The sequence below is a fragment of the Bison bison genome, unplaced genomic scaffold (assembly GCF_000754665.1).
Source record: "Bison bison bison isolate TAMUID 2011002044 unplaced genomic scaffold, Bison_UMD1.0 scf7180017864324, whole genome shotgun sequence".
Classification (NCBI taxonomy): domain Eukaryota; kingdom Metazoa; phylum Chordata; class Mammalia; order Artiodactyla; family Bovidae; genus Bison; species Bison bison.
Genome location: NW_011494896.1, coordinates 4,339,452 through 4,351,921, shown reverse-complemented (window position 1 = coordinate 4,351,921; position 12,470 = coordinate 4,339,452). Strand labels below are relative to the sequence as shown.

The 12,470-nt window shown below is 40.7% G+C and overlaps 1 protein-coding gene across 3 annotated transcripts in view; it reads right to left on the bottom strand.

Moving 5' to 3' along the window:
* Window positions 1-12,470, bottom strand: part of DLG2 (discs, large homolog 2 (Drosophila)) — a 2,340,373-nt gene that overhangs the window by 708,007 nt on the left and 1,619,896 nt on the right. For all 3 annotated transcript variants that reach the window (XM_010853191.1, XM_010853193.1, XM_010853192.1), the window contains one exon: window positions 11,474-11,598. In XM_010853191.1, the coding sequence (XP_010851493.1) occupies window positions 11,474-11,598 (125 nt within the window). The remainder of the gene's footprint in view (window positions 1-11,473; window positions 11,599-12,470) is intronic.

Genomic DNA, 12,470 nt, shown 5'->3' with positions numbered 1-12,470 from the left:
AAATGACTCAGTTCTTTGCATCAGGTGGCCAAAGAATTGGAATTTCAGCTTCAGCTTCAGTCCTTCCAATGAATATTCAGGACTGATTTCCTTTAGGATGGACTGATTGGAGCTACTTGCGGTTCAAGGGACTCTCAAGAGTCCAACACCACAGTTCAAAAGCATCAATTCTTCAGTGCTCAGCTTTCTTTATAGTCCCACTCTCATATCCATACATGACTAGATGTACCTTTGTTGGCAAAGTATTGTCTCTGCTTTTTCATATGCTGTCTAGGTTGGTCATAACTTTTCTTCCAAGGAGCAAGTGTCTTTTAATTTCATGGCTGCAATCATCATCATGTGAAATGCCAGGCTGGATGAATCACAAACCGGAACCAAGATTGCCAGAAGAAATATCAACAACCTTAGATATGCAGATGATACCACTCTAATGGCAGAAAGTGAAGAGGAACTAAAGAAATTCTTGAGGAGAGTAAAAGAGGAGAGTGAAAAAGCTGGCTTGAAACTCAACATTCAAAAAACTAAGATCATGGCATCTAGTCCCATCTGACCCAGGAATCAAAAAGGGGTCTCTTGCATTGCAGGTGGATTCTTTACCAACTGAGCTATCAAGGAAGCCCCTAGTCCCATCACTGCATGGCAAATAGAAGGGGAAACAGTGGAAGCATTGACAGATTTATTTTCTAGGACTCCAAAATCACTGCTGATTGTGACTGCAGCCATGGGAAAGATTGAAGGCAAAAGAAAAAGAGGGCAGCAGATGAGATTGTTAAATGGCATTACCAATTCAATGGACATGAAGCTGAACAAACTCCAGGAAATAGGAAGGACAGGAGAGCCTGGCATACTGCAGTCCTTGGGGTCACATAGATACAACTTAGTGACTGAACAACAACAGTTCTAAACTGTTGAGGACTTGTCATTACCAGGTACTACAGAACTACTTGCTACTTGATTTTTTCTTGTCTAAGCATGCTATCAACATATTCAGGGCTGCTAATATTGATAGAGGGCTTCCCTGGTGCTCAGATGGTAAAGAATCCACCTGCAATACGGGGAGACCCGGGTTCGATCCCTGGGTTGGGAAGATCCCCTGGAGGAGGGCATGGCAACCCTCTCCAGGATTCTTGTCTAGAGAATCCCTATGGATGGAGGAGCCTGGTGGGCTACAGTCCATGAGACTGCAAAGAGTCGGACATGACTGAGTGACTAAGCCCACACACGCAATATTGACAGAGGAAATCAAAGGACAGAGGACTGTGCTCTCTTACTCCTCTTCCTTCTGTGGGCAGAGATGGAAGGATAAGAATGAGTCTAATCAGATCCAACTGTACTTTTCCCTGGATAATGAAATCACCCTTCTCATGAAGATGATCTCATTAAGGGCAACAGTTGGGCTTATGTGCCGCTTTTGCCTCAAAACAATAACAAAAGAGAAGTCCAGGTGGCTTTGAAAACACCGAGAGTCTCTGTCTTTGAATGGAAAATTTAGCATTAGGCATTATCACAATTATTTGGTGTGAGAATTACCCCTTTGATGGAAGTTGACATGTTGGACTTGGTAACTCAAGGGTTTTGTTTGCCATCATCCAAACTAATGCAAGTTCAATGTGAAGAGGTTCTCTGTGGATTTTGCAATCTCTTATGTTGTTTCACTTACTGGTCATCTATTATTTCCTTAAACAGTCTGAAAGTGAGTCTTGGGAGTAAGTTTCAGACTGTGATGCTTGAAAATCACTCCCTTTGCTCTGCTTAGAGCTTCTTACTGGCACGGAAAAAAATTTAAATTTAGGTTTGTGCTCTCCATTTCCAAGTTATGTGATGCTTTCATCTTTGATTATCACTAATGTTTCTTCTTTTTCTGTTTCCTTTATCTCTCCCTTTTCTTCCCCTTTGCCTCTCTTTTCCTCTTCATGTAATTATTTAAAAATTACTAGTGAGTTAATACAGAGAAGGCAATGGCACCCCACTCCAGTACTTTTGCCTAGAAAATCCCATGGACGGAGGAGCCTGGTAGACTGCAGTCTATGGGGTCACGAAGAGTCGGACATTTACTGAGTGACTTCACTTTCACTTTCATGCATTGGAGAGGGAAATGGCAACCCACTCCAGTGTTCTTGCCTGGAGAATCCCAGGGATGGCAGAGCCTGGTGGGCTGCTGTCTATGGGGTCACACAGAGTCGGACATGACTGAAGCGACTTAGCAGCAGCAGCAGCAGCAGTGAGTTAATGAGTATAAATTAACGAAAAAACAAAACAATGAATTGCCAAATGTCAACCAAAGGACAATGCAGTTAAGAACCAGGGGTTGTGTTCTCTTCGCTTTTATGAGGACAAAGCCAACCCTACCTGTAAACAGACACAGAAGGAACAAATGAAGCAATGAACTTTAAGGGAAAAATTTTTTTTTCTCCATCATGTCTGGGAGTAGAAATGATTATGCTGGGGGCTAAGACATTACTTTGCCAACAAAGGTCCATCTAGTCAAGGTTATGGTTTTTCCAGTGGTCATGTATGGATGTGAGAGTTGGACTGTGAAGAAGGCTGAGCACTGAAGAATTGACACTTTTGAACTGTGGTGTTGGAGAAGACTCTTGAGAGTCCCTTGGACTGCAAGGAGATCCAACCAGTCCATTCTGAAGGAGATCAGCCCTGGGATTTATTTGGAAGGAATGATGCTGAAGCTGAAACTCCAGTACTTTGGCCACCTCATGCAAAGAGTTGACTCATTGGAAAAGACTCTGATGCTGGGAGGGATTGGGGGCAGGAGGAGAAGGGGATGACAGAGGATGAGATGGCTGGATGGCATCACTGATTCGATGGATGTGAGTCTGAGTGAACTTCAGGAGTTGGTGATGGACAGGGAGGCCTGGCGTGCTGCTATTCATGGGGTCACAAAGAGTCAGACGTGACTGAGTGACTGAACTGAACTGAACTGAAGAGGTTAAACTGTGTCACTTGTCAGGAAATTGACAAGCAGCTGTCTCTTCTGCCTGCTACTGCATGCTGCTTGTGCTGTGAGTGGCTTTCATAAATGCATTGCTGTGTAGAATGTCATTGCTGCATCATCAAGTAGAGACTGTCATGTGACAGCTCTTCCCCAGGATGTCAGATCAATATTGGCCCTCTGCAATCCTGGGACTTGAAGCCACACAGAGGGCATTTTTATGATTCAGATACCAAAGTTGAAACAAAAATTATCCTTCAAAACATGGAAATGTACCTATTTTGTTCTGGAAGAAAACCTAATGCTCTTACACTAAAGATAAGGAATGTTATTAAATTTAAATAACTACTTCTAGAAGAAAAAATATAAATGAATGTTACATTTTTTTAAAGTTCAATTTTTCTGTTAATCAAATAAATTCAAAGCAAAGCAAGGAAAGGTACCAGTGTTTGCCTCGGCCAATAGCCCCAAATCATATATGTTCAAGCACATGAAATGCTAATGACATATTGTAAAACAGGCCCTCTCTAAGACTGTTGGTGGAACTAGAATCTTTCTGGAAGGAAATTTAGCAATATATGTCAAAATTCTTTGAAATGTGCATACCTTTTGATGCAGAAATTCTACTGCTAGAAATATATTCTAAAGAATTTATGAAAAACAGAGTCAGTAATGTCTTCCAAAAGATTGCCAGTTACTTGAAATGCTAAGAAACTGAAAATAACCTAAAACTCCTAACAATGTATATAGTAAACATATTATTAAACAGAAATTAAAATATATGTAAAGGTTTTTTTCTTTAAATGATTTAGGGAAAAGTTTATGAAATAAATTTATGCAAAGTTAAACAAATGCTAAATATCATATATAGTGTGATCTAAAGACAAATAGAATAGCAAAAATACCAGAAATAAGTTTACAAAAATATTAATACTTTTGTATCAACAAAGGTGTTGATATTATTTAGTGTAAAAATGAAAGTGTTTTGTTTTGTGTAGCTTTTGTCTACTCTCTGCATTTTATACATATTCCACAAGGACAATTATCATATCCATAAAAACATGTACACAATACATTATATTTAAAAAGAGACTGCACAGGAAAAAGATCACTATCCAAAGAAATTCCTTTAAACCATTACATGATGTCTTGCTGGCCTTTTAACTTAGCCCTCATCTCACATTCTCCTTAGAGCTTCTGACTCTCTCCCTCTCTCCCACCTGAGGTTCAAATCTCCAGCCATCAGCTGTAACAAGGAATTGCAGCTCACCTCTGTCTCTGCTGTCCCTCTCCTTGAGGGACCGTTTCTTCCCTATTTCTGACCTCGATCCACTCCCTTGTTTCTGAATGCTTTTCACATTTTGCCTCCAGGTGTGTGAAGGGCCTGAGTCTGGCCAGGAAGCTTGATCAGTATTTCTGAAGATCAGAGTGTGGTAGTTCTGGCAGAGACAAGCCTGTCTACAGCACAAAATCAGGGTGCAGAATGCCATAGAGTCATACTAACTTTTTATTACTTCATGAGAGGTTATCACAACATCTTCAGTTTAAAGCACCTTGCATTTATTATCTCAGAGTTTTAGTGGATTAGAAATCTGGACACAGTTTATGGACTCTTCTATTCTGGGTCCCACAAGGCTACAATCAAGGTGTCAGCCAAACTGCACTCTTTCAGAAGTTGGGGTTCTCTTCCAAGCTCAAGGGGTTATTAGCAGAACTCAGCTATTTGACTGACATGGAAGTTTGCCTCATCCAGATCAACAGGAGAATCTCTGTACTTTCCTTTTCTTTCTTCTTTTTTTTAAATGAAGTATAGTTGATTTACAGTGTTGTAAATCTGTACTTTTAGGGTACTCCTTGGATTAGATCAGGCTTACAAGGGATGAAATGAAGAAGTGAAGTCACTCAGTCATGTCCGCCTCTTTGCCAGCCCATGAACTGTAGCCTGTTAGGCTCCTCTGTCCATGGGATTTTCCAGGCAAGAATACTGGATTGGGTTGCCATTTCCTTCTCCTTACAAGGGATACTCTCCCTTTTAATTAGTTCAAGGTCAACTGATTAGGCACCTTAATTACACCTATGAAATCTCTTCTGTCATAAAAAGAAACATTTTCATAGGAGTGACATAATACCATATTCACATATCCTCCCGTACTCAGGGGACGGGGCCACTGAAGGTCATTTTAGAACTCTGTTCTCTGTAAGTGACCCTTCCTGGCTTTCACAGCCTTGTGACTTAAGTTCAGTTTTCTGTTAAATGACTGGTTCTGTGGATTGGGTGGTGTTGGGAGCCTTTGAATTTTACACAACTTCTTCACACTCTCTATTTTATTTAATCTTTACTGCAGCTTCCTGATACATATGCTCCTACCTCCAACTTACCAATGAGGGACCTGGAGCACAGAGAGCTTAAAAAGAGGTCCAAGGTCACTTAGCTGGAAAGTAGAATTTGAAACCCAGATCCGCTACACCAAATAGCATGTTCTTTATCTTACATCTCCCCTCTGAGGCAACCACTGAGACTTGAGTTCAGTTTGGAATCTGATCTAAGGAGAAAGTCACCTCTCACCTCATCTGCACCTTAAACCTGCACACTCATTTTACACTGGGTGTGACTGAGGACGCACAGGAAGGCTTTTCATAATGAACTCAGAATTCCCAGAATAATGAGGATGTTAGTGTGTCATTCCTCCTTATAAAGTTACCACAGGTTTAGCAACTTGAAACATGACCTATTTATTAGCTCACCGCTTGTGTAAGTCAGAAGTCTGGCCTAGTGGGGCTGGAATCTCTGCTCAGGTTCCTCCAAGGAACCTGAAATCCTGGTGTCAACCGAGCTACATTCTCATCTGGAGTTCAGGGTCTTCTTCCAACTCATGTGGTTGTGGTAAGACTCAGTTGCTGGCAGTTGTGGGATGGAGGTCCCTGCTTCCTTGCTGGCCATCAGCTGGGGCCTCTCTCTGCTCCTAGGGGCCATCCTCTTCCTTTTCCATGCGGCCTCCTCCATCTTCAAACCAGGAACAATGTTGAGTACTTCACTGATTCTAAATCTCTTTGACTTCCCATTCTGCTACCAGCCAGAGAAAGCTCTCCGCTGTTAAGGCTCAAGTGATTAGATCAGGCTAACCTGTACACTCTCCCTATCCTATGTCAACTACGCCATACAATGTAACCCAATCACAGGAGTGACAACCCATCATAGTCACAGGTTGTATGGATTAGTGTGTGGAATCCTGAGGAGTGTCATCTTGAGAATGCTGCATAGCACTGTGTGTCTTTGAAATAACATTTCTCCCACCCTGCGGGATAACTTAGAACATAAATACATGGACTTCCCTGGTGGCTCAGATGGTAAAGCATCTGTCTACAATGTGAGAGACCTGGGTTTGATCCCTGGGTTGGGAAGATTCCCTGGAGAAGGAAATGGCAACCCACTCCAGTACTCTTGCCTTGAAAATCCCATGGACAGAGGAGCTTGGTGCAGGCTACTATCCATGGGGTCGCAAAGAGTCGGGCACAACTGAGTGACTTCACTTTCACATGAACATTAGACCCAGGCTGCCTAGGTTCAAATTATGGCTCCAACATGTACTCTCAGTGCAACCTTCTTAAGGTACTTAACTGCTTATCTCAGTTCCTTGATTTTCTTACCTAAAAAGTGGGAGTAATAATATTACTCTCATCAAGTTATGCCCTTTAAATGAGCTAATGTGCCAGAAAGTTGTTGGCACATTGAGGTATTGTGTTGGCCTTGCTATTATGAATATTGACCTAATTATTATCCACTAGTATAGAGTCCAGATTACTACTCTCCTAGGAGCAGACCCATCACCTCACTTTTATAGGCTTCAGCTACTCTTTCAGTTTTAGTATTATTTAATTGTCAAAGTAAAATTTATAACGACAAGTATACATTAGAAAACTTTTATGAGTCTCTAACTCATAGGATAGACCAAACAATTTGTCAGGTTGAAAACAAAAAAAACAGAAGTATGTTTAGTTTGTGAGCTTAGTTTTTAAGTAAGGGAAACAGCAGATTCGATTGATTGTATCAGAAACTTGAGAAGAGAAACATAGGAACTCTTTAAGTACCATAGCTAAATGGGTTTTAATTCAATGTTATCATCAAGAGAAAAGGGGATGTGAAAAGATAGCAACAGGAAGTTTAGAGAAGGCCGTAGAGAATGAAAAGGAACTAAAAGAAAGGTGGAAAGGATGAGAGGAGAGGGAACGGAACACCACAGGGGAAAGAAGAAGGAATGGAAAAATGACAGAGGAAACACTACTGAGAGGAGAGGGCTGGTAAGGAAAAGGGGCAAACGCTGCTGAAATTGACTTGGTACAGCTAGGGACTTAGATTATTTTACTGAACCCTCAGAATAGGTATTATTATCATCACTTTATAGGTGAGAAAACAGTACCTAAGAGAGTTAAATTTTTCCAAAACCAAATATGTTTATATACAGGTATTAGAGCCAACATCTTTCCAGAGTTCATTTCTGTGTGTTGTTACCTTGTTCAAAAAGACTAATGGTGAGACAGAAAGTACTCTTCACACATTGCTCGTCCAGCTTCAAAGAGTGTTCCTGCCACACTGAGAAAAGATTCTTAGATGGGCTTGAGTGTTACTGACACTAAACACTACCTTAGAATGTTATTTTCTTGAGTCAAGACAGTTGGAGTCTAGTTGAAACTGACCCCTGAATGATTGATGCTTCAGGATAAGTCACTTGTTTGAGCCTTAGTTTCCCCATCTGTAAAATGTAGGCTTTGAACCAGATAAAAAGGTGAATTCTGAAATCTATCCTTCCTGTCATAATGCCAGACTTGCAACTGTTACTCTTGAGCTCTCAGATGCCTCCAAACCATCCAAGTTCATGGCAGAAAGAAGTAAGGTGGGAAAGAGTCTCAGTGGTAGTAGCAAGGCTCTATCATGAAGAGCTGGAGGCCCACTCCAGAGCTGTCCTCACACAGGTACAAGGCTGTGATGTGGGTTGGAGAAATGCTCCTGTTAGGATCACTGTTCAGAGTTTTTCAGGTCATTCACTGCACAACCTCACCGGGTAATATTCACAGTCACAGCCCTCTGCTCAGTGTTATGTGCCGGACTGAATGGGAGAGGGGTTTGGGGGAGAGTGGATTCATGTGTATGTATGGCTAAGTCTCTTCACTGTTGACCTGAAACTATCACAACATTGTTAATCGGCTGTACCCCAATACAAAATGTTTTTTTTTGGTGTTAAAAAATAAAAATAAATAAATGAAACAAAAAAATGGAGCTTCTCCAGGGTCCAATATTTGCAAATACTATCCCCACTCCCTGATTCCAGGAAGCCAGGACTAAGACCCGTGGGTAGAGTTCATAATAAAAACAACTGTGGCTCATTAGAAAAATAGCAAACTTTGCAGTGTTCAGAATTTCCCATTAGCATGTGTAAAACTTTATATTTGGGAATTTTTAGGCCAAGGTCCCATGAGGTAGGGGATTCTACTAATGAATAAGAGTTTAGAGAGTATATAAGTGACATACAGATTTTGGAATGTATTCAAAGAAAGATGAGTGATCTTAAAAAATTTGATTAATTTCCTAAGTCCATACTATGATGGCCATAATAACTATAACTACATCATATGGCTGTTTTAAACATATAGAAGATTGTGTGTGGGTGTATCTACATCTCTGTTTACATCATCTATCCATCTATCCTTCAGTCTGTGTATTCATCCATCCATCCATCCGTCCACCCACACACCAACCTATCCATCCATCCTACCTTCGTGAGCATGATGCTCCACACATGATAAGAAATCAGTAAATGTTAGTGGCCACTATGATCATGTTCTTTACAACTACTGGATAATGCTTTCAACACAGCAGAACTGCCTTTTATCTCTGTAGGCGGACGCAGAGTGGTGGCACTCTCAGAGATGCCATTTTTCATTCTTATTTGTAGAATAATCACATAAAGTCCACTTTATCTGATGCCCAGGGCGGAAATTTGGCGGAGGTGAAAGCTTCCCTACTTCTAGGTAAAGAATGGTATGAAACAATGATGATGGTCCACTTTTCTGAAGTTTCCTCTAACAACTTTATTTCTGAACTTTTAAAATGGAGCTTCTCCTAATATCATATGACACCCCTTATATGTGGGATCTAAAATGAAATGATACAAATTAACTTTATTACAAAACAGAGAAAGACTCACAGATTTAGAAAATGAACTTACGGCTGCTGGGGGGAAGACACGGTCAGGGACTTTGGGAAGGTCATATACACACTGCTGTACTTCAAATGGTAACCAGCAAAGACCCATTGCATAGCACATGGAAGTCTGCTGAATGTTATGTGCCAGACTGGATGGGAGAGGGGTTTGGGGGAGAATGGACACATGTACACGTATGGCTAAGTCTCTTTGTTGTTCATCTGAAACTATCAAAACATTGTTAATTGGCTGTACCCCAATACGAAATGTTTCTTGGCGCTAAAAAAATAAATAAAATTAAAAAAATAAATGAAACAAAAAATGGAGCTTCTCCAGGGTCCAATATTAGCAAATACTATCCCCACCATGACTCTTAGAATTACACATCTATTTCTAATTTCTCACTCTGCAGCATGGATGTTGTCCCCTCACCCAGAAATCAGTTATGTCAATTCAGCCTGAAAGTTCTATCGTCAAAAAGCATGTGAATCCTGTGGGAGTGCCACTCATTTCCTTTCTTGCTGATAGGAGATGCAGGTGTACCTGAAAAAAGGTGTGATGTTCCTTGACAAACTGCAAAGGTGCAGCTATCAAAAATAATCACTGCATCAGAACAGCTGGAGACCAAAAAAGTGTCCTTGGCTGCTTTATAAAAAACAGCAAACTGGCCTCTTTATGCTTCATAAAAAAGCACCCTGAGGAAGAGCAATGAAGCTTACATACCTGCCACTTAGGTCACAGCTTTCAGGGTGGTTCTATGTAACCCAAGGGCTTCCCAGGGGGTGCTTGTGGTAAAGAACTTGCCTGTCAATGCAGCAGACATAAGAAACTGGGGTTCGATCCCTGGGTTGGGAAGATCCCCTGGAGGAGGGCATGGCAACCCACTCCAGTGTACTTGCCTGGAGAATCCCATGGACAGAGGAGCCTGGCAGGCTATGGTTCATAGGGTTGCAAAGAGTTGGACATGACTGAAGCAACTTAACACATACACACATATGCAAGCTAAAACTATTCCTAACTGTCGGTCTTGGTCTGCATTACCCTCTCTCCCTACTTATTGATTTACCCTTCTCTCCCTTCTCATTTTACTTATTCATTCATGCATTCAGAAAGTATTTATGAACTCACATCTGTATACAACTGCTTGATCTAAGGAGATTTACAATCTAGTAGCTTCCCCAATGGTTAAACAGTAAAGAATTGAATCCGTCTGCAAAACAGGAGATGCGGGTACAATCCCCGGGTTGGGAAGATCCCCTGTAGTAGGAAATGGCAACCTGCTCCAGCATTCTTGCCCAAAAAACCCCATGGACAGAGGAGCCTAGTGGTCCTCGTCCATGTGGTGGCAAAGGGTTGGATATGACTCAGCACACATGCTAAAATAAGGCTGGGGCATGTTTTCCTCAGGGGAAGTCTCTCCTACTTGTTCAGTCTACAATTCTTTTAGCTGGTGTTCTGACTTCTGATACAATTTTGTATTATTGACTAAGAGCCCCATGTGGGTGACTCTCATTTTGACAAATAACCTTTAGATTTTTTTTTTTTAAATTTTTGGACCACGTGGCATGTAGGATCTTAGTTTCCCAACCAGGAATTGAACCTGAGCCCCCTGCGTTGGAAGCACAGAGTCTTCACCACAGGACTTCCAGGGAAGTTCCAACCTTTAGTTATTTAAAGAGCGGGACCCTGACTCAAGCCATTACTATTGTATGCTGAGCAGGATCTGGCTCTATTTCCAACCTCAGCTGGTGTTCTTCATCTAAAACAAACTGGTTTCCTTTTTTGCTGGGACCCCATGCTCCTTCTCCCTCCGTGTTCTCATTTAGGTTTGTGAGGTTAGTAAAACCTTATTTTTTTGACTCAGCCTGGAATCTTCTCATGGAATACCTTTTTAGGCTCTTTTCCATCCCAATTCCTACAGAAAACCCCAAATCCATCAATACATACAAGGTGCGTAATATGGCATTTCTTTGTTAATACTACTTACAGTATATCATTTTCTACACATTTTATTATTTGCTCATCAACTCATACTATTCTTCTTTCCTACCAGACTGAAGACCCCATGGAACAAAAGATAACATCCATATTCCTTCCTCCCACTGCCTGGCCCAATGCTGAACGTGGTAGCCATCAACAAACACAAATTAAATACTAGTTGAAATTCAACAAGAGATCTGGAAAGTCATTACAGAAAGCTTGCTTTGACAGTCTTTTCTTTCAAGTACAGAACTTTTGGAGAATTGTTATTCTCCAAAGGCACAGGTATGTCTTACTGATGTGGCAGATTTACTTTCCAAATAATTCTAACATTTCAGATCATTACCTGAGTCTGCCATCCTCTGCTGCAGCACCTCCCGGTATAATCTTCGTAATAAATATGCCAGGGTCATCTCCGATGTGGGGATTATCTGTCCCTCCAGCAATACTGAATCCCAGGCCAGAATTTCCCTGTAGAAACAATAAGTAGACATTAAATGATGTGGCTGTCATCTAAACCCAGTTCTCCTTGTACTCTGCGTTATCATCTTACGACTCAAATGGAAATCAGGTGATAACAGCCTTGTATGCAAAGCCATAAACTGCACCATCAGCAGACAAAGGAAGGTCAGGGAAAACACTCAGGCTTGTCCCTGCATTGCAAGAATTCAAGTGCTTTATGCTTCTGCTTATTCAAAGGGCCTTACATTTTTTGCTAGAAAGGCAGCCTTTATTAGAAACTAAAATGGTCATGATGAAATAAAAGTTGACACTGTGCAATATGAGAAAATGCAAAAGATAATTATGGTCCATTATAAAAATTGTACACACATACAAAAAAGAACGGACGGAAACAGGTTATGTGAAAAACATTTGATTTGACGGAGTAGTGAAATTTGGGTGTTTCCATTCTGCTATTTCTGGTACTGTTGCTCTAATATTGTTTATCCATCAAATAAGTGTATTTTCCTATTTGTTAATAGGAACTTTGACTTCAGGAGGCAACGGCCCCTTCTAGAGTCATAGCAAATGTGAGACACTTTGCAGTAAAGTAGCTCTTAATTTGCTATAGATACAGACAAGGAATACATTATTGTTGCAGCATGTAAATTTGAACACCTTATATTCTAATATAGCTTTCATACTTACTCCTGTAGACTCTAGTAATTGATAACCAATGTACATATAGCCCTCTAAAATTTGCATGCAATACATAATTAAAAGTCTCCCTCAAATTCACAAACCATTGCACTTACTTCTTATTTTCATATTCTCTTTTTTTTTCATATTCTCTTTTTTAATCTCCATCACCATGGCTACATTTTTGTTTCCATATTATGTTC